Here is a 20,313-nt window from a genome sequence, read left to right as displayed (position 1 = left end):
CCCCATCTTTTTGTTTTTCTTCCCAAAGTGAATCACCTCACATTTAGCTACATTGAATTCCATTTGCCACCTTTCTTCCCAGCTCTGCAGCTTCTCTATATCCTGCTGTAACCTGCCACATGCTTCCTCACTGTCAACAACTCCTCCGACTTTTGTATCATCCGCAAACTTGCTCACCCAACGTTCTAACCCCTCTTCCAGGTCATTTATAAAAATGACAAACGTCGATGGTCCCAAAACAGATCCTTGCGGAACACCGCTAGTAACTGCACTCCAAGATGAACCTTTACCATCAACTATTACCCTCTGTCTTCTTCCAGTCTGCCAATTCCTAATCCAAACCTCCAACTCACCCTCAGTGCCATACCTCCGTATTTTCTGCAGTAGCCTACTATGGGGAACCTTATCAAACGCCTTACTAAAATCCATATACTCCACATCTACCACTTTACCCTCGTCTACCTCCTTAGTCACCTTCTCAAAGAATTCAATAAGGTTTGTGAGGCACGACCTGCCCTTCACAAAACCATGCTGACTATCCTTGATCACATTATTCCTATCCAGATGTTCATAAATCCTATCCCTTACAATTCTCTCTAAGACTTTGCCCACAACAGAAGTGAGACTCACCGGCCTATAGTTACTAGGGTTATCCCTACTCCCCTTCTTGAACAAGGAAAGAGGTGCTAAAGAGGAGGACCTCAAAGGTAGTGATCTTCGGACCGGTTCTGGGGAAGGTGGGACTATTACAAAATGGATGGTCTACATCTGAACCAGATGGGAACCAATGTCCTTGGGGGAGTTTTTGCTACTGCTGTTGGGGAGATTTTAAACTAATGTGGTAGGGGGCTAGGAACCAGAAGAGAAAACAAGTAGGCAGCGAGGTTGAGACTGGAGACTGTAAGAATCATGAAGATAGCATTAATAAAGGAAAGAGTAGGCAGAAAGCAGATGAACGCAAAAGAACTGGTGGCCTGAAATGCATCTATTTTAATGCAAGGAGTATAGTGTGTAAGGCAGATGAGCTTAGGGCTTGGTTGGTGCCTGGGAGTATGACGTTATTGCAATCACAGAGACTTGGTTGAAGGAAGGGCATGTTTGACAACTAAAAGTTCCAGGATATAGACGCTTCAGACATGACAGGCAGGAAAGTATAAGGGGAGGCCAAGTTGCATTGCTGATCAGGGATGATATTACGGCTGTGCTAAAAGAGGACACTATGGCGGTCTTGGGTAGTGAGGCATTATGGGTGGAGCTGAGAAATAAGAAGGGTGCAGTTACATTGTTGGGGCTGTATTAATGCCTCCCAACAGTGAGCATGAGGTAGAAGAACAAATAGGTAAACAGATTATGGAAAGATGTAGAGGCAAAAGGGTAGTGGTGATGGAAGATTTTAATTTTCCCAACATTGACTGGGATACAATTAGCGTCAGAGGTCTGGATGGGGTAGAATTTGTAAGAACAGTTCAGGAGAGTTTTCTAGAGCAGTATGTCAATAGTCCGATGAGGGAAGGGTCCATATTGGACTTGGTACTGGGGAATGAGCCAGGACAGGTGGTAGAAGTTACGGTGGGGGATTTCTTTGGGAACAGTGACCACAATTCTGTAAGTTTTAGAATACTCGTAGATAAAGATGAGAGTGGTCCTAAGGGAAGAGTACTAAACTGGGCTAAGGCCAATTATATCAAAATTAGGCAGGAGCTGGGAAATGTGGATTGGACACAGCTATTTGAAGGGAAGTCCACATTTGATATGTGGGAGACTTTCAAAGATTGGTTGAAGATAGTGCAGGATAGACATATCCCGTTGAAGGTAAAGGATAGGAATGGATGACAGGAGAAATTGTACGACTAGCCAAGAGGAAAAGGGAAGCATATATAAGGTCTAGGCAGCTAATAACAGAATAGGCCCTGGAGGAATACTGGAAGAGTAGGACAAGTCTCAAATGAGGAATCAAGCGGGCTAAAAGGGGTCATGAAATAGCTTTAGCAAGCAGAATTAAGCAGAATCCCAAAGCATTTTATTCGTATTAGAGAAACTAGTAACTAGAGAAAGGATTGGTCCACTAAAGGATAATGAAGGAAGGCTGTGTGTCGAACCTGAGAGAATGGGTGAGATTCTGAATGATTACTTTGCATAAGTGTTCACTGAGGAGAGGAACATAATGAATCTTGAGATTAGAGATAGAAGTTTGATTAGTCTGGATCACATTGACATAAGTAGGGAAGACGTGTTGGGTAGGCTAGAGGTTATTAAGGTGGACAAATCCCCAGGACCGGATGGGATCTGTCCCAGGTTGCTGAGGGAGGTGAGAGAGGAAATAGCTAGGGCCCTGACAGATATCTTTGTGGAATCCTTAAATACAGGTGAGGTGCCAGAGGACTGGAAGGTTGCTCATGTTGTCCCCCTGTACAAGAACGGTAGTAGGGATATTCCAGGTAACGACAGACCAGTGAGCCTGATGTCGGTGGTGGGAAAGTTGCTGGAGAGGGTACTGAGGGATAGGATCTATTTATATTTAGAAAAGAATGTGCTTATCAATGATAGGCAACATGGTTTTGTGCGGGGGAGATCGTGCCTTATCAATTTAATAGAGTTCTTTGAGGAAGTGACCAAGGTGATAGATGAAGGAAGAGCTGTTGATGTCATATACATGGACTTTAGTAAGGTGTTTGATAAGGTTCACCATGGTAGACTAATGGAGAAAGTGAAGTCACATGGTGTGCAGGGTGTTCTAGCTAGGTGGATAAAGAACTGGTTGAGCAACAGGAGACAGAGAGTAGTAGTTAAAGGGAGTTTCTCGAAATGGAGAAAGGTGACCAGTGATGTTCCACAGGGATCAATGTTGGAGCCACTGTTGTTTGTAATATACATAAATGATCTGGAAGAGGGCACTATTGGTATGATCAGCAAGTTTGCAGATGACACAAAGACTAGTGGAGTAGCAGAAAGCATAAAGGATTGTCAAGAATACAGGAGGATATAGATAGACTGGAGAGTTGGGTGGAAAAGTGGCAGATGGAGTTCAATCCAGACAAATGTGAGGTGATGCATTTCGGCAAGACTAATTCTAGAGTGAATTATACAATGAACGGAAGAGCTTTGGGAAAAGTTGATGAGCAGAGAGATCTTGGAGTGCAGGTCCATTGTACGCTGAAGGTTGCTGCACAGGTGGATAAAGTGGTCAAGAAGGCATATAGTGTGCTTGCCTTCATCGGACGGGGTATTGAGTATAAGAGCTGGCAAATCATGTTAAAATTGTACAAGATATTGGTTCGGCCGCATTTAGAATACTGTGTACAATTCTGGTTGCTATATTTCCAAAAGGATGTGTACGCTTTGGAGAAGGTGCAGAGAAGGTTTGCGAGGATGTTGCTTGGTATGGAAAGTGCAAGGGTGCCTACCTCGAAGAAGTTCTCCTCCTCTCTCTACAAAGATCTCAGTGAGTCTCTCTCTCTCACACTGCAACCCCCAGGTCACTCTTAGCTACATTCTCCCCAGTCCCGCATCCCTTCCATTTATCTTGACTCTGATCACCAGCATTTGCAGTCCTCACTGACACAAGGCTGAGCAAAGGCATCTCCTGGGCTTGCTCCTGGCTTCATTATAGCAGAGATATATATATGAGATGCTGCACAATATGAAGAATAAGGAGGCCATACTCTTCAGAAAATTAGATTCTAAGTGGATTAGATGAGTGAGGGGATCTAGATCTAGAGTTGAGTAGGTTAGGTTTGTTTTCATGAGAAAAAGGAGATTGAGGGGGAACCTGATTGAGGTTTACAAAATCATGAAGAATATAGACAGGGTGGAGAGAGACAAGCTTTTTCCCCAGAGTGAGGGATTCAATAACGAGAGGTCACACTTTCAAGGTAAGAAGTGGAAAGTTTCGGAGGATACATGAGGCAAGTACTTCACACAAAACGTGGTGGACATTTGGAATGCGTTACCAGCAGAGGTGGTAGAGGCAGGTATGGTAGACTCATTTAAGATGCGTCTGGACACATGCATGAGTAGGTGGGGAGCAGAGTGATACAGATGCTTAGGAAGTGGGCGACAGGTTTAGACAGTCGACTTGGATCAACTCAGGCTTAGAGGGCCGAAGGGCCTGTTCCTGGGCTGTAAATTTTCTTTGTTCTTTGTTCCTAGCAAGAGGATTCGCAGTATGGTTAAAATCAACCAGGTGAAAGTGAGGACTGCAGATGCTGGAGATCAGAGTCAAGATTAGTGGTGCTGGAAAAGCAGATCAACCTTACTGTGAATCCTCTTGCAAGGGTGCCTACCTCGAAGAAGTTCTCCTCCTCTCTCTACAAAGATCTCAGTGAGTCTCTCTCTCTCACCGCAACCCCCAGGTCACTCTTAGCTACGTTCTCCCCAGCCCCACATCCCTTCCATTTATCTTGACTCTGATCACCAGCATTTGCAGTCCTCACTGACACAAGGCTGAGCAAAGGCATCTTCTGGGCTTGCTCCTGGCTTCATTATAGCAGAGATATATATGAGATGCTGCATAATATGAAGAATAAGGAGACCATACTCTTCAGAAAATTAGATTCTAAGTGGATTAGATGAGTGAGGGGATCTAGATCTAGAAAGAAAATATCTTTAAAAGTAGCAACACAGGTTAATAAATTTATAATAAAACAAATACTCGGGTTTATTTGTGAGAATTGAAAAATAACAAAGTTGTGTTAGGCTTGTTTAAAGTTTTAGTTAGGGCACACTTGGAGTACTATAAATAATTCTGGTTTCCATATGATAAAAATGATATTAAGAGACTAGAAAAGGTGCAAAATGATTCACAAGCTTTATTTTTCTTTCTTCCTTTGTGTGATGTAAGTGTCGCTGGCGGGGCCTATGATTTGCCCATCAGTAATTGTCTCTGAATTGAGTGACTTGCAAAGCCATTTTTGAGGGCACTGAGGTATCACCCACATTTCTGTAGATTTGGAGTTCAGTGTGAGCCAGCCCAGGTAACGATGGTCGATTCCCTTCACTAAAGAACACTAGTAAACCAGATGTGTTTTTATGACAGTTTTGTAGTACTGTCACTGAGAATAGCTTTCATATTCGAAATGTATTAATTAAGTTCATATTTCAGCAGTTGCTCTGGTGGGATTTGAACCCATGTCCCCAGAACATTAGTTTGGGCCACTGCCTCTCCAAATTATACCACAAGTGGGAAATTATCCTCTACAAAATTATGCATGAGTTTGATAACATAGATGTGAAGAAGATGTTTCCACTTGTGGAAGAAAACAAACTAGGATATGAGGGATAAAAACCAAAAGAAGCGCAGATTCGGTAAATCAGAAACAGAACCACAAATTGCTGGAAAAGCTCAGCAGGTCTGACAGCAACTGTGGAAAGAAATCAGATTTAACATTTCAGATCAAGTGACTTGGATGTGCGGGGTAGTCATTAATAAATCCTATCAGTAATTTTAAGTAAGATAAATTTTTCCCCAGACACTGGTAAATGTGTGATTGGAATGTGTGATTCACTATTATAAGAAGGGAATGCGACAAATTCACTTTGGGAAGAAAGGAAAAGAACAATATGTTTATAGGGTTGATGAAGCAGGGTGGCAGGTGGTTTACTAGTGTTCTTTAGTGAAGGGAATCGACCATCGTTACCTGGGCTGGCTCACACTGAACTCCAAATCTACAGAAATGTGGGTGATGCCTCAGTGCCCTCAAAAATGGCTTTGCAAGTCACTCAGTTCAGAGACAATTACTGATGGGCAAATCATAGGCCCCGCCAGCGACACTTACATCACACAAAGGAAGAAAGAAAAATAAAGCTTGTGAATCATTTTGCACCTTTTCTAGTCTCTTAATATCATTTTTATAAATCACAAAATTGTTATAGCCCAGGAGGCCATTTGGCTCATCATGAATGCACCGTCTGTTTAAGCAAGCATCATTACCCAGTGCCGACCTCCTATTGTATCCCCACGTCCTTACACATTATTTCTTTCCAAATAATCATCCAATGTCCTCTTGAATGCCTCAATTGGACCTGTCTTCACCACATTTCCAGGCAGTGTATTCTGTACCCTAACTACTCAGTGTGTGACAAAGTTTTTTTTTACATATCACCCTTGCTTCTTTTGCAAATCAGTTTAAATCTATGCCCTCACGTTCTAGGAATGGAACTGGAAATGGGAAAAGCTGAAGTAAGAAATCACAGCAATTAGAAATTATTTCAATACCATTTGGAGAGATGACCGATACCTATGTTACTATACAGTCCCAGTACTGTCACAGGCAAAGTCTTACTTCTCATATTCTCTGCAGATTTTTTGAGGAAACTCCCAATTCGGTGCAGGAATTAAAATGAGCCGGCACAGATATAGAATAGTAAAGAGCAGAAAGGTCATTTGGTTACAAGGTTTGTGTTAGTAGTATTTCTAGTTCTGCCACTGACCTCACAGTTAAATACAAATACTCTGATTTTCTTTACCTTCTTGGTGGAGGATGGCACAACAAATTTAATAGGATGATACTTCTTGTTGTAATTTTTGTCAAATATCCCGCCAGTGAAGAGTTGCAGCAGTTTAAAAGGGTGCAGTGATGACCTGTATCCTAGAAAAAAAAACATATACACAATGTCAAATTCTGTAAAACATGTGCTGCAGTTTTTCAGAGCCAGAAAACTGAAGCAAAGGTTACCTTAAAAAATTGCCAACAGTGTACTGCTTTTGCAACAGCTTTCTCTAGTAATTTCCAGCAATTCCCTGTCTAGAATGTTTTGAATAAACAGTATCCAAGGGGAAGCATGGTGAGTTTAATGGTCGATAATAGTTTTTTGCATCCTTTTAACCTAAATGCATAGCCATGATCATTTTGTTCATCATAATTACTCAGCCTAAAATTGATCAGTTTTGCCTGAGTCATTTTGAACCTCGTATTTGAGTGTGTTGCAATTTTAGCATAACATCACTAATATTACCGAGATCCAAAACATACCATTTATCTTCAGGTAATCAGATAAGACAACATTTAGAATATTCTGCATTGTGTTTGTCAAGTACAAACTTCCCTCTCAGCCAAATTTTATAGCTAGGACTAAATAAATTTCTATAACACTCATGATACAGATAAACTTCAGGTATAAATATGAACAATCATGTTAACATCCTAACCAGTCACATAAGATATAATAGTTAACATCACAAATAGTTAATAATACAGTGCAAGTACTCATAAATACTTGTGAGCTGGAAACAAGTAACAACAGATACACACAAATGATTAAATGTACATGAGTGGGAAGAATCACAAATCCTAGTAAAAGGTCTATCTTCTTGGTTCTCCCTTCAGTTAAACTGGCAATCAATCAATTACACTGCAGCAGCTACAAATGATAGTTTACTTCCAATCTCTCATCGCCAGGCACAATATTTTCTAATCAACTTCTTCAGACACACCTCTGGAGCATTTGGGACTTCATTCCAGGCCTGATTGTCAGGCACATCATCCTGAACCCTCTTTGAACTCAAAGAGACCAATGAAGATAATCATTATTTGACTTTTAGACAACTCAACCCAGATTGGACAGACGGCAGATTAAAGACATAACATCAGTGGTCGGCATTGGAACCTTTATTTTTCTGGTTTTTATTAATAATCTACATTTTAATATGCAGTGGATAATCTCAAAATCTGTGGACTACATGAAACTTTGGAGAATTGAAAGCTGTAAGGAGGACAGTGTAGGACTACAAAAAAGTGGGTACACAGCAAATTCATTTCAATGCAGAGAAGTGTGCTAGTATACACTTTGGTACAAACAACATGCAGTGAAAATGTAAAATAAAAGATACTAAAAGATCTTCAAGATCAAAGAGACCTGAGTGTAAATATGGATAAATTATTGGTGATGGCAGGACAAGATTAGATTAGATAAACATTACAGTGTGGAAACAGGCCCTTCAGTCCAACAAGTCCACACCGACCCGCCGAAGCGTAACCCATCCATACCCCTACATTTACCCCTTACCTAACACTACGGGCAATTTAGCATGGCCAGTTCACCTGACCTGCACATCTTTGGGTTGTGGGAGGAAACCGGAGCACCCGGAGGAAACCCACGCAGACACGGGGAGAACGTGCAAACTCCACACAGTCAGTCGCCTGAGGCGGGAATTGAATATGGATAAATTATTGGTGATGGCAGGACAAAATTAGATTAGATTACATTACAGTGTGGAAACAGGCCCTTCAGCCCAACAAGTCTGTGGTGCTGTGAGGCAGCAGTGCTAACCACTGTGCCACCGTGCCGCCCACAAAGGTGAGCGATTGGTTAAGAAAACATCAAATATCCTGGCTTCACTAATAAGTGTGAAGAATATAAAAGTAAGGAAATTATGTTTTTTTTTGGAATACTGGTTTCAATTGGAGTGTTGCTTCAGTTGTGAATATTGCACTTTAGAAAAGATATGAAAGCATTAGAGATAATAATTACAAAAAGAAGGAACTTGGAGACAGTTTTCTTGGGGGAAGAGAAGGCTGATAGGGAATTTAGTAGTGATTTTTTAAAATTATAGTGTATGGCCAGAATAGATATGGAAACTGTTTGCATTGGCAGAAGAATTGAGAACAAAACATCTTATCTGAAAATAAGGAAATGCAGGACCACGGAGGGAAGATAGAGTGATAACAAGTGAACTGATCCTTTGGAGACTGGCACAGCCACACTGGGTAGAATGGCCTCCTGTGCTATAACAATTCTGAGATTTAGTAGCTTATTGAAACTGTGGTATCGTTGTGATAGGAGATGTATACTTTTAATGTTTACTCTGTAAATAATTATAAAGAATGAGTAGACTGCCTGATGAATAAAGGCCTGCAGGCTTGGTATGTATCCTCTGGAGTTTACAAAAATCAGAGGTGACTTGATTTAAATAGATAAAATTCAGAGGGGACTGGGTGGATGTGGAAAGGATGTTTCCTCTTGTGGGAACATTTGGAACTAGGGGTCATGGTTTAAAAATCAGGGGTCACCTATTTAAACAGAAATAAGGAAACAATTTTTCACTCAGACAGTTTGAATCTTAGAAGGCAGTGAATGCAGATTCTTTAAATATTTTTACAGTAGAAGTAAGATTAAAACGGTGAGATATAAATGAATTAACCATAATTGTATTGAATGACAAAGCAGACTCAAACAGCCAAGTGACTTACTCTTGTTAAATGTAAATAATGAGTAAATATTGGCTCCAGTGCTATCCTTTACCAATTAGCCTTATGGACAATAACACATTCATCTAACTTCCTAGCCACCAGAGATCAGAAACTCTCCACCTGTGACATAGAGAGCAGCATGATTCATGGAGTTCACTGTCCAACCACACAGGCAGAGAATGGTCACCAACAAATGATCCCTTCAACAGCAGCACTAATTTCTGGATATTAGACCCAGTATAATAATATACCAGTATTCCATTTAAGAATTTGTTAAATTTATGGCCTTCTACATTTTTATTTTTTGGCAATTTCATAGACATTACCACAAATGCTGCAACTGGTTTCAAAGTACCTGAGTTAGGAAGGGGGAAAATCAACTACTCATGAATGCTTTCCTACATCTCTATAACTCTATGACTCTAAGTGAAGAGAAAGTCAGGTTTGACTATGATGTCCGTCGCTGTCTATTGGCTTGCCAATACTCATTGCCTAGACACATTTGAAAATTGGCCACTAGCTAAGATATTGGGGTCACTGACCACATCAAGGAGACAACACCTTGATAAGGAGAAACAATTATAATATCCAATTTGAAACCAAAGCCAAAATAGTTAAAATGATTTTGGTGGGTGGTGGGAATAGCATATTTCCAATAGTGAAATTTTTTTTACAGCAGAGTTTTACACATAAAAATGGTTATCGTGGAGCAAATCACTTCACCATGGAATGAAATGAAATATGAGTCTCAGTACAGAGACTGTAATAAAGCTAGCCCCAACATCAAGAGTGTCCAAAGTTGCTTCCCATTATAATAAAAGAAGATTTTGTTCTATTGTGAATTGCTCTTGTGATATTTCTATGAAGTTAGATTTATACCTATAGATAATGATTAGAATCCCTCCTATCTCTCAATATCAAATACTCACCTCAGGATAGCTAAAATGTAAGAAAAATAAATTTACTTAAAACGCGATACAATGCTCATTTGCTTCCAACACCAAGACATGGATCTCCATATGTATATTATTTTGTAGAGTTTGCAACCAAAAATTTATTTTTGGAGATGTGTCTAAATAAGTACTTCAATTGTCATAGAGTCATAGTGTCATAGAGGTATATAACATGGAAACAGACCCTTCGGTCCAACCCATCCATGCCGACCAGATATCCCAACCCAATCTAGTCCCACCTGCCATCACCCGGCCCATATCCCTCTAAACCCTTCCTATTCATGTACCCATCCAAATGCCTCTTAAATGTTGCAATTGTACCAGCCTCCACCACTTCCTCTGGCAGCTCATTCCATACACGTGCCACCCTCTATGTGAAAAAGGTTGTCCCTCAGGTCTCTTTTATATCTTTCCCCTCTCACCCTAAACCTATGCCCTCTAGTTCTGGCCTCACCCCTCAGCCTTTGATGCGAAGTGCTGCATCTTGGGAAAGCAAATCTTAGCAGGACATATACACTCAATGGTAAAGTCCTAGGGAGTATTGCTGAACAAAGAGACCTTGGAGTGCAAGTTCTTGGCTCCTTGAAAGTGGAGGTAGATAGGATAGTGAAGAAGGCGTTTGGTATGCTTTCCTTTAATGGTCAGAGTATTGAGTACAGGAGTTGGGAGGTCATGTTGCGGCTGTTCAGGACATTGGTTAAGCCACAATTGGAATATTGTGTGCAATTCTGGTCTCCTTCCTATCGGAAAGATGTTGTAAACTTGAAAGGGTTCAGAAAAGATTTACAAGGATGTTGCCAGGGTTAGATTGTGTATAAAACAAACTTGTATTTTGACTTTAAACACCCTATTACTTTAAAACAAACATATTATTATGATTTATCATTGACAATAACCATCAGATTTTAACACACACTCCCTGTCACAAATTATTTTTCTCCAATTTATTTTTCTTATTATTGGCCAATCTGTATTTGTTTAAACTTTTTTTTTGAGTTAGAGCAGAGTTCTCCATACTTTTTAAAATATGAGATCATGTTTTGGAATTGAAATGCAACTCAGAATCTACCCCAAAGAAAATACAGAGTAAACAGTTTATTTTTACTGATTTGATTAGATTCCCTACAGTATGGAAACAGACCCTTCAGCCCAACAAGTCCACACCGATCCTCCGAAGAGTAACCCACCCAGACCCATTCCCCTTCCCTATATTTACCTCTGACTAATGCACCTAACACTATGAGCAATTTAGCATGGCCAAATTCACCTGACCCGCACATCTTTGGATTGTGGGAGGAAACCGGAGCACCCAAAGGAAACCCTCGCAGACATGGGAAGAATGTGCAAACTCCACACAGATAGTCACCCGAGGCTGGAATTGAACTCGGGTCCCTGGTGCTGTGAGGCAGCAGTACTAATCCTATTGTCACATGTACCAAGGTACAGTGAAAAGTTTTGTTTTGCATGCAATACAGGCAGATCACACCATACAGAGTGCATAAGTGTAATAAAACAGAGCTATTTTAATCGAAAGATAAGTATATATAATTATTTATTTTGTCCTCTACTCAGCAAGTCTTAGTGTGATATCCTGTGATTCACATTATCTTCCAGTGCCTTGAAGTCTGGATTGTAGTTTGAGTCTGCTAATTGCATACAATCCATCAAATCAGTATCTGTCAGATGTTGGCAACATGTGGACTTTATTATCTTCATTTGGGAGAAATCTGTCTCACACAGATATGCAGAGCCAAAGCAAGCTTTCATTTTAAAAGTACAGGATGATAGAAGTGAGCATTTTCCTGTTTTCAATTCCCCAAAAATCACTGTCTCTTGATCCGACTTTCATCTCAATATCATTTTGCATAATTATTTCCATATCAACTCCATTGCTTTGTAAATCTTCCTTCAAATTCATCATTTCAGATCGGCATGGAGGAGTAATTTATTGCAGGCAACATTGAGCTTGTCAAGTCAGGGTTTAAACAAGTGGTGCCAAAGGGCTAATGTTCAAATTAAATTTACAATCTTAACAACAATTTTCATTACATGAGAAAAGCCTATAACTTGCTAATGCTTGCTGCTGGATTATACAATGATAATTGACAAAAGAATAAAAATAAGTATTGGGTTAGAATGGCAGTTTCCCTCTCTAAAGGATATTATTTTTTTCTGACAGTTGGCAATTGTCATTGTTAACCTCTTAACTCCAGATTTTTAAAATTGAATTCAAATTCCACTGTCTTTGATGGCAGGATTCAAACCTGGGTCCCCAGAACATTACCTGGCTCTCTTGATTGATAGTCCAATTATAATACCATGAGGCAAAATGCTTGCACAAAATACAACAAAACCTACATTTTCTTCAAGCATGGCTGGGCACCATCAGTTGTGAGGAAAACCATTTTCTTGATTTTCTCAAGCATGTACCTTCGACTGCATTGTAGATATTCTCACCCCTTGTTCTCTCTTTTAGGGGTAAAAAGGAAAGAAGATCTTCTTTAATTGTTATGTCTTTAAAAACCATACACACAAAAACAATCATTTGGGCTGTGTCTGTCATGTTGATGGATTCATTGAACTAGGGTGAGCAGCATTCACAGCCCTGCAGGCCCCACTGTAGTTGCTGCAAGATGTCTTCAGACAAAGATTCCTCCCTTCTTGCTACAGTGAAAGCACCAAGTGACATGCTCTAGTTTGCTGTTATTATTTTATCTTTATCCTGACAATAATGAACAATTAGCGGCTACAGTCATTGCCCTTTCAATTACTTCACCACCTGACTGATTTCTTGCATTTTACCAGAAGATGGCAAATGCAAAGATGCTTCAGTGCATCTCTGAATCAGCTTGTCAAATTTATTTGTCAAAAGCATCTGTTCAATTAAAAGCTATTCTTGGATTTACTGTGCATCATTCCTTGTTTTATTGGATGTATTTCTGGGAATATCCTCCCTAAGTACAACTATAATGCTATCCCTCCTTGGAGAAGGAGCACGCGGTGTCGACCAACACCCTGGAGTTGTTCAGGGAGAGGTGGGCGCCGCAGGGAGTGGAGTGCATCATTTCTCCCTCCAACTCTATTTTGATTTAGTCCCTCCCCTCCCCTTCACTGTTTTGATCACACAGCACTGCCCTTTGATGAGAAGGGCAGTGTTTGTCACTGGCCACTCGGGTGTTTTCCTATCTTCCTGGTGGTGGAAATTGAATAAAGATTCGTGCACTTTGTGTCTTTCACTGTGTCTCACACGTATACACACACATCATGGGTGCTGGGGAAACAAAATAAGCACTACCGCACTTAGGTGGTAGTGTGGGGGTTAAATTTAAAAAAAAAATAAACAGGAGATCCACCCGGGTGTTTTCCTATCTTCCTGGTGGTGGAATTAAAAAAAAAAACAAAAAAAACATGCTATCCCTTATCAAAAACACCACACCCCCTCTTCTCTTGCCACCCTTTCTGTCCTTCCTGGAGCATTTGTATCCCGGAACATTAAGCTACCAGTCCTGTCCATCCCTGAGCCAATTTCTGTAATTGCTATGCTATCCCAGTCCCATGTTTCCTAACCATACCCTGAGTTCATCTGCCTTCCCTGTTAGGTGTCTTGCTTTGAAGTAAATGCAGTTTAATTTACTTCAAAGCAAGACACCTAACAGGGAAGGCAGATGAACTCAGCGTATGGTTAGAAAACATGGGACTGGGGTATCATAGCAATTGTCAGTCCTACCTTGTCCCCTGCTTTGTTCCTTCCTGCCCTGACTGTTTGATTCACTCCCTTTCCCAACTGTACCAGTCTCAGATTGATTTCTTTCCTCACTATTTCCCTGGATCCCACCTCCCCCCACCCCACCTTATTAGTTTGAATCCCCCTGAGCAGCTCTAGCACATCTCCCTGCCAGTATATTAGTCCTCTGACACTTTTGAGGGCCTTTGAATGTTTTAATTTTGATGTGTTGTGAATTCAGTGATAGTGAGGCTGATCTGGTTAAGCTCACTATCCTAGTGTTTAAACACTCTCCATAACTAGTTTAACCTACTGGCTCTTGTAAACTCTTAAAAGGTATCAATAAATTACTGATCTGCTTTCCCAATTCAAACCGTTAGGATTTTGCAATCAGCCCTGTCTCCAGCTCTGTCTTTTCGATCATTCCTTGTCCTGTTTAAAAAAACCCAGAACATCTGCTCCTTTACTGTACTGAATCCTCACACCTTTTAAATTCCCTGACGTCTTTTCAGGGATCACAATTAGATTGGCACTGAGTTGGAGATCAGTTGACTAGATACCGAGGAGTTATACTTGGATTTTAATTCTCTAACATGTCCTGTGTAACTATTAGCTTAACTGAGGCAGAGCCTTGCAAATTGTCCAACTTTGATAGATGCTTTCTGAGGGTTCCAAATGCAGGGCAATTTCCCATTAGATTCTTCAATTTCCCAGGCAATTTCCACAAAACAGCTGTGTCTGGGATTCCATAGTGTCTTGATGTTTAGCTCCAGCCTTCACTGTTCTAACAATTACCTGGCCATCACAATATCTGACCAATGTCACTCAATGCTCATTCATGCTGGACTTTATGCAACTTACTTCATGCATTAGCATAGCACAGTTAATTTAGAAAAGCTTTATTTAGAGAGACCTGTCACTCCCAGCTTCAATGAAGTCTCGAGAACAGTATTACTTGGGGAATGTTCTCTGACCTGTTGTGCCATTTTTGTGATTTTGCAGAACTTCAGCTGTTGCCACAAACCTCAGGCCTTGTTGTCACACAGTCTACCATTACATACTACTCATTGTTAGCCACAAACAGTCGCCATTAACAGCTGTTCACCCTCCTAGCCAGAGCATTATCGACTCCTTTGTCTGTCCAACTATTCTTGTCTCTCTTTGGGCTCTATTCCCACACAGCTCAGCTGATTGTTTTTGTGTGTATGGTTTTTAAAGACATAACAATTAAAGAAGATCTTCTCTCCTTTTTACACCTAGAAGAGAGAACCAGAGGTGAGGATATCTACAATGCAGTCAAAGGTACATGCTTGAGAAAATCAAGAAAATGATTTTCCTCGCAACTGATGGTGTACCAGCCATGCTTGTTTACTCCTTACCCCTTCCCCAATCTTATCTTCTGCATATAAACCAACATTTTCCTAGCCATCATCAGTTCTGAGGAAGGGTGACTGGACACAAAACATTAATTTTGATTTCTCTTCACAGATGCTGCCAGACCTGCTGAGCTTTTCCACCAACTTCCGTTTCTGCTTCAGTTATTCTGTGGCCAACTTTCCCCTTTACCCCAGGCAGACAAAATGTGCAATGTGGCTTGAATAGCACAGGTTAACTTTCAGGAGCCATAAAGAAGCTCTGACTCTCTCTAGCATGATCAGCAACTTGATCCTTTTGTCTGATTTCGAGAACTATCCATTTTACTCTCCATTCTATTGAGAATATAGAAGATGCAAACAATGCTGTTTGGGAATTATGGATAACTCGTGAGAGTGAGTGATAATAACTTGAATTTCTTTGACTAGAAAAGTAAATGTTAGTGATGAACAGGTTAAAATGACCAGATACATCCCAAGCCTTATCCTGAAGTTCATAAGTTTAGGCTCAGAACTTTATAAATAGAAACATAGAAACTAAGGGCAGGAGTACGCAATTCAAGCCTGCAGTGCTATTGAACATAGTCATAGCTGATTCTCTATTTTAATGCAATATTTTCACTTTCTCCTCATACCCCTTGATGCCTTTAAAATCGAAAAGATTATCTAGCTTTCACTTGAATGTAATCAGTGACTTAGTCATAGAGTCATAGAGATGTACAGCATGGAAACAGACCCTTCAGTCCAACCCATCCATGCCGACCAGATATCCCAACCCAATCTAGTCCCACCTTCCAGCACCCAGCCCATTTCCCGCCAAACCCTTCCTATTCATATACCCATCCAAATGCCTTTCAAATGTTGCAATTGTACCAGCCTCCACCACGTCCTCTGGCAGCTCATTCCGTACACATACCACCCTCTGTGTGAAAGATTTGCCCCTTAGGTCTCTTTTATATCTATCCCCTCTCACCCTGAACCTATACCCTCTAATTCTGGGCTCCCCAACCCCAGGGAAAAGACTTTGTCTATTTATCCTATCCATGCCCCTCATAATTTTGTAAACCTCTATAAGGTCACCCCTCAGTCTCCCCCAGTCTGTTAGAGAGTTACATGTTTCAAATAGAACCCCTCTAATTCTTCTAAGCTCTGGTGTCTGCAGGTTCATGTGAACCTGAGATATCAATATGCTAAACCTTATTAAAATATTATCAATAGCTAAAGTTAGTAATTGTGACATGATTGACAAGACTTGTGATGAAAATACAACAGTTGTAGCAACATTATCAGTTTCATTTGCCATTTCTGGAAAAGATAGGACTGGACAGGGATGCCTACAATATTATTACAGCTGCTAACAAGGGATATGTCATATCTCTTTTATATCTTGTCCTGTACCATAGGGTGCCAGAGGAGACCCTGGAGTAAAGGGTGAAAAAGGACAACCAGGGCAAGGTGCTCCTGGTCCAAAGGTAAGAAAATAATTTAATTCTAAAAAAATCACTGAAAGCATCCTTTTTTGTTGGCGACCAAATATGTTGAAGGGTATGATAGGGAGCTGTGCTGAGCAGAGAGCCCAGTCACAAGCTATCAGTTCTTCAATCTCACTGGGACAATGAACATATGATTTCAGTGCTTCCAGGTTTAGGATGACGGTATTGGCCAAATTTCCTAATCTTGATTATTGTCCAATTATTGGAAAGTGTAATTTGTGGCAGGCAAAAGTTAAGTTTAGTTTGTAATGTCCCCTGTTGTCAAGTAGACCACTAATACTCATGATTTAATTTATCACACATTGTGCATGAATATTTTGTTGCCAGAGCTCTTGGAACTGTACTCAAGGATAATTCACTTCATTTAGAAGAAGTTGAGGGAATTGAAAATGAACCCACTCAAATGTTGATTGTCATTGATTGTCACATAGGGAATTACTGTTAGATAGTGAGAAAAATTGAATATTACATTTGCACAACAATTAACCTGAAATGATCCTCCTTCTGTGCTGATTTTATGAATTCATGATGACAATTCAGACCAAGCAAATATGCATTTGCCAATGTATTTCCAAACACAAGCGATTTAATGCAGAAACACACTTCAAAAGATCCATCAGTTACTTCTCCATCCGGGAATTATCAATGGGGAAGGTTGGGAGGAAAAAACAATCATCTGCTTGCAATAAGCAAATAAAGTAGTTGTGGGTCTTTTGGCGTTCAGTATTCTTCATGACATATGATTTTAAATTTTACAGACCACACTTTCTGTCTACAGGAGATGACTGATGGCTTTAAAACAGGTGAAAAACACAAGGCTTGGGAGGACATAAACATAACAGAAAGCTCACTGGCCTCTTTTGCCTCATGTACTTAGAGACAAAAATGAGTTTTGTCGAGTAGAAAGGAAATTGTGTTTATAAAACAATATTCCAGAAGCTGCAAAATATATTAAAAGCATACATGAGCATAATTGGAAACACAGAAGTTTAAAATAATAAATCCCTGTTCATGCGGAAAAGAAGGATTCTTTTTACTGGATGCACTCCAGAATTTCCAACTGTTTTTGGCAGTTAGTTGCTTTCTCCATTGTATTTTCCCTAATCTTGTTTTGTATTTTGGTTATTATTGATGTCCCATTCCTCTTTCACAGACAGGTTGTACAATTTTAGTTGAACTTGAGGCCAGTTACCAAGATTTCAGAAACATTCACAACAATTCAATACTGAGTTCGTCTGGGATATTACAATGTATTTTTCTTTCTTTTTTAAGAGCTTTAATATTGAAACATTGTTGCACCCAACTTAAAACATTACAGTTAAACAAACAGAAGTAAGAATCAAATATACCTTGCAAATAAACCTTTTATATTTTCATAAATTACTGGAGTTGGGAATTCTATAACAATTGTCATCAATATGTTAATTTATTTTAAGTTAATTTGGACTCTATATTCTAAAGAAATTGACATTGAGATCAGGTTAATTTGGACTGCATCCAGGACACAATATGGATGGAATATTTCAGGCTATTAGTTAATAGTTTAGATCTGCTGAAGACTTCTTGTTGGAATGTAGATAGATATCACAATCAAAACTCAGTTCTGATAATTGTGACTTTAGGATATGATGTTAAACTTTGTACAGTAGTCAAATATACATTTCTTTGCTTGTTTAATTATGGAAAATCAAACTGACTCATTTTGCTGAGGACAGCAAGAAAGAGAGATAGCAAAATAACTTGTTTCAAATCACATCTACCACAAAGCTGGGTAGAATTAATGTTCATTAACAGATTTCTGAAGTTTTCATCAGATGACATCTCACCTCCTAACATCTTTTCCCCTCAAAGACCTTTACTATTGCATCTCAAATATTTCAAATAACTCATAAATTAACATTTTCCAGAGAGTTTATTTGAAAAAGCCACATGTTTTTAATGCTGTTTTGGTGCTTTACCTCTGTCGTTTGAAGTAGTATCCAGGCAATTAATCTTTAATTTTTAAAGACACCAGCACAACGTTGAAGGGTTGGCAACCCTATTGTCAGACAGAAATCAATCACTGATCAATACTGATGATATATGTTTTGCTTTTATTTAATGGTTTTGTAAATACCTTATTTTCTTTATAGGGCCACATAGGCCCTAAAGGCTCGCATGGACCGACTGGAATTGGGATTAAAGGTGTCAAGGTAGAAAAAAACCATCAAGCCTTTCTTATCATTGTTTCAAAAAGCCAGATAAGAACTCTCAAGGCGTCTCTAGGTTAACATACATTGTAGTGTCATACTGATCAGGATGATTATAGGATCAAACCCACTACTGATTTAACAAGCAAAAACAGAAATTACTGAAGAAAGCCAGCAACATCCATGGAAAACCTTCAGAAAAAAGAGTCACCTTAATTTTTGTTACCCTCTGCAGACCTCCTGAGTTTCTCCAGCAATTTCTGTTCGTGTTTGTTCCAGATCTCCAATGGCCACAGTTCTTTCGTTTTATTTTACTGATTTAATCTCATCCAAGACAAACACCAGGAGTGGTGGAAATACTTCTGGACTAAGAACTAAAAAAAATCAAGAATACCTTCCCTAAATACTATTAGACAACAGTTGTTGATTTGAATGTTTTGGGATAAAATTGGCCTTATTTCTCATTTTTCAGTAACATTCTAACATTTGGTACATGTTAGCACCCAATAGGATCCAGGTGAATACAAATGCTAAACACATTCCTTCCCGAGTTTGTGATTCTGGGATATTTGAATTTCCAGGCTTTATGACCATGTTGTCAGTCAGTCTCCCACCAAAAACATGTGAAAAATAGCAACTGGCCAGCAGCCAGGAGCAAAGGTTTAGACACCTTGAGTCCGTTGGTCAGCAGTTTTCATTAATATGATCCTGGGCTAGACCACTCAATTTAAGTGAGGTAAAAACAATGACTGCAGATGCTGGAAACCAGATTCTGGATCAGTGGTGCTGGAAGAGCACAGCAATTCAGGTAGCATCCGACGAGCAGCATGATTTTGCTGCTCGTCGGATGCTGCCTGAATTGCTGTGCTCTTCCAGCACCACTGATCCAGAATCCACTCAATTTAAGTTATGATCTGTACTGAGACCAATAGCTTTTATTTTTAAAGTTGACAAAGTGTGAAATTCAGGGGTCATACTCAGAGAATAATGCGACAAGATCCAATAGTTTAAACAAGCAACAATTAATTTACTATACAAAGTTGAAACTGTAATATAATCAAGCTCCAAGTGCGACTCATTTCTAACACCTCGAAGTAACATGTGGTAAGTGTGGGTAATAAATGTGATCTAACATCTCACAATGCACATTAAACTGCAAATCAAGACTGATCCCATGGATTTCTCAGCAAATTCTTCCCAGATATTAATGATGGGATGTGTCATCAAATCTCACTTAATTTCACAAGGAATTACAATTCTTCACTTTTGCCGATCTGTCCTTGAAAGTCGTTCACAAGAGCTGTTCTGTCATGGACTACCTCAATGAATGCTCCCATTCGAGTAAAATATCTAGTAAAATATTATGTTCACCTGGACTCCAAAACTACTCATT

General features: G+C 39.7%; 1 protein-coding gene across 1 annotated transcript in view; it reads right to left on the bottom strand.

Moving 5' to 3' along the window:
• The window catches only part of si:dkey-256h2.1 (uncharacterized protein LOC337520 homolog), a 246,928-nt gene that overhangs the window by 67,005 nt on the left and 159,610 nt on the right, over positions 1-20,313 (bottom strand). The window contains exon 9 of the mRNA XM_043689893.1: positions 6,466-6,587. Coding sequence (XP_043545828.1) covers positions 6,466-6,587 — 122 coding nt within the window. The remainder of the gene's footprint in view (positions 1-6,465; positions 6,588-20,313) is intronic.

This window comes from Chiloscyllium plagiosum, chromosome 5, assembly GCF_004010195.1.
Source record: "Chiloscyllium plagiosum isolate BGI_BamShark_2017 chromosome 5, ASM401019v2, whole genome shotgun sequence".
NCBI lineage: Eukaryota > Metazoa > Chordata > Chondrichthyes > Orectolobiformes > Hemiscylliidae > Chiloscyllium > Chiloscyllium plagiosum.
This window is presented reverse-complemented; position numbering and strand designations above follow the sequence as displayed.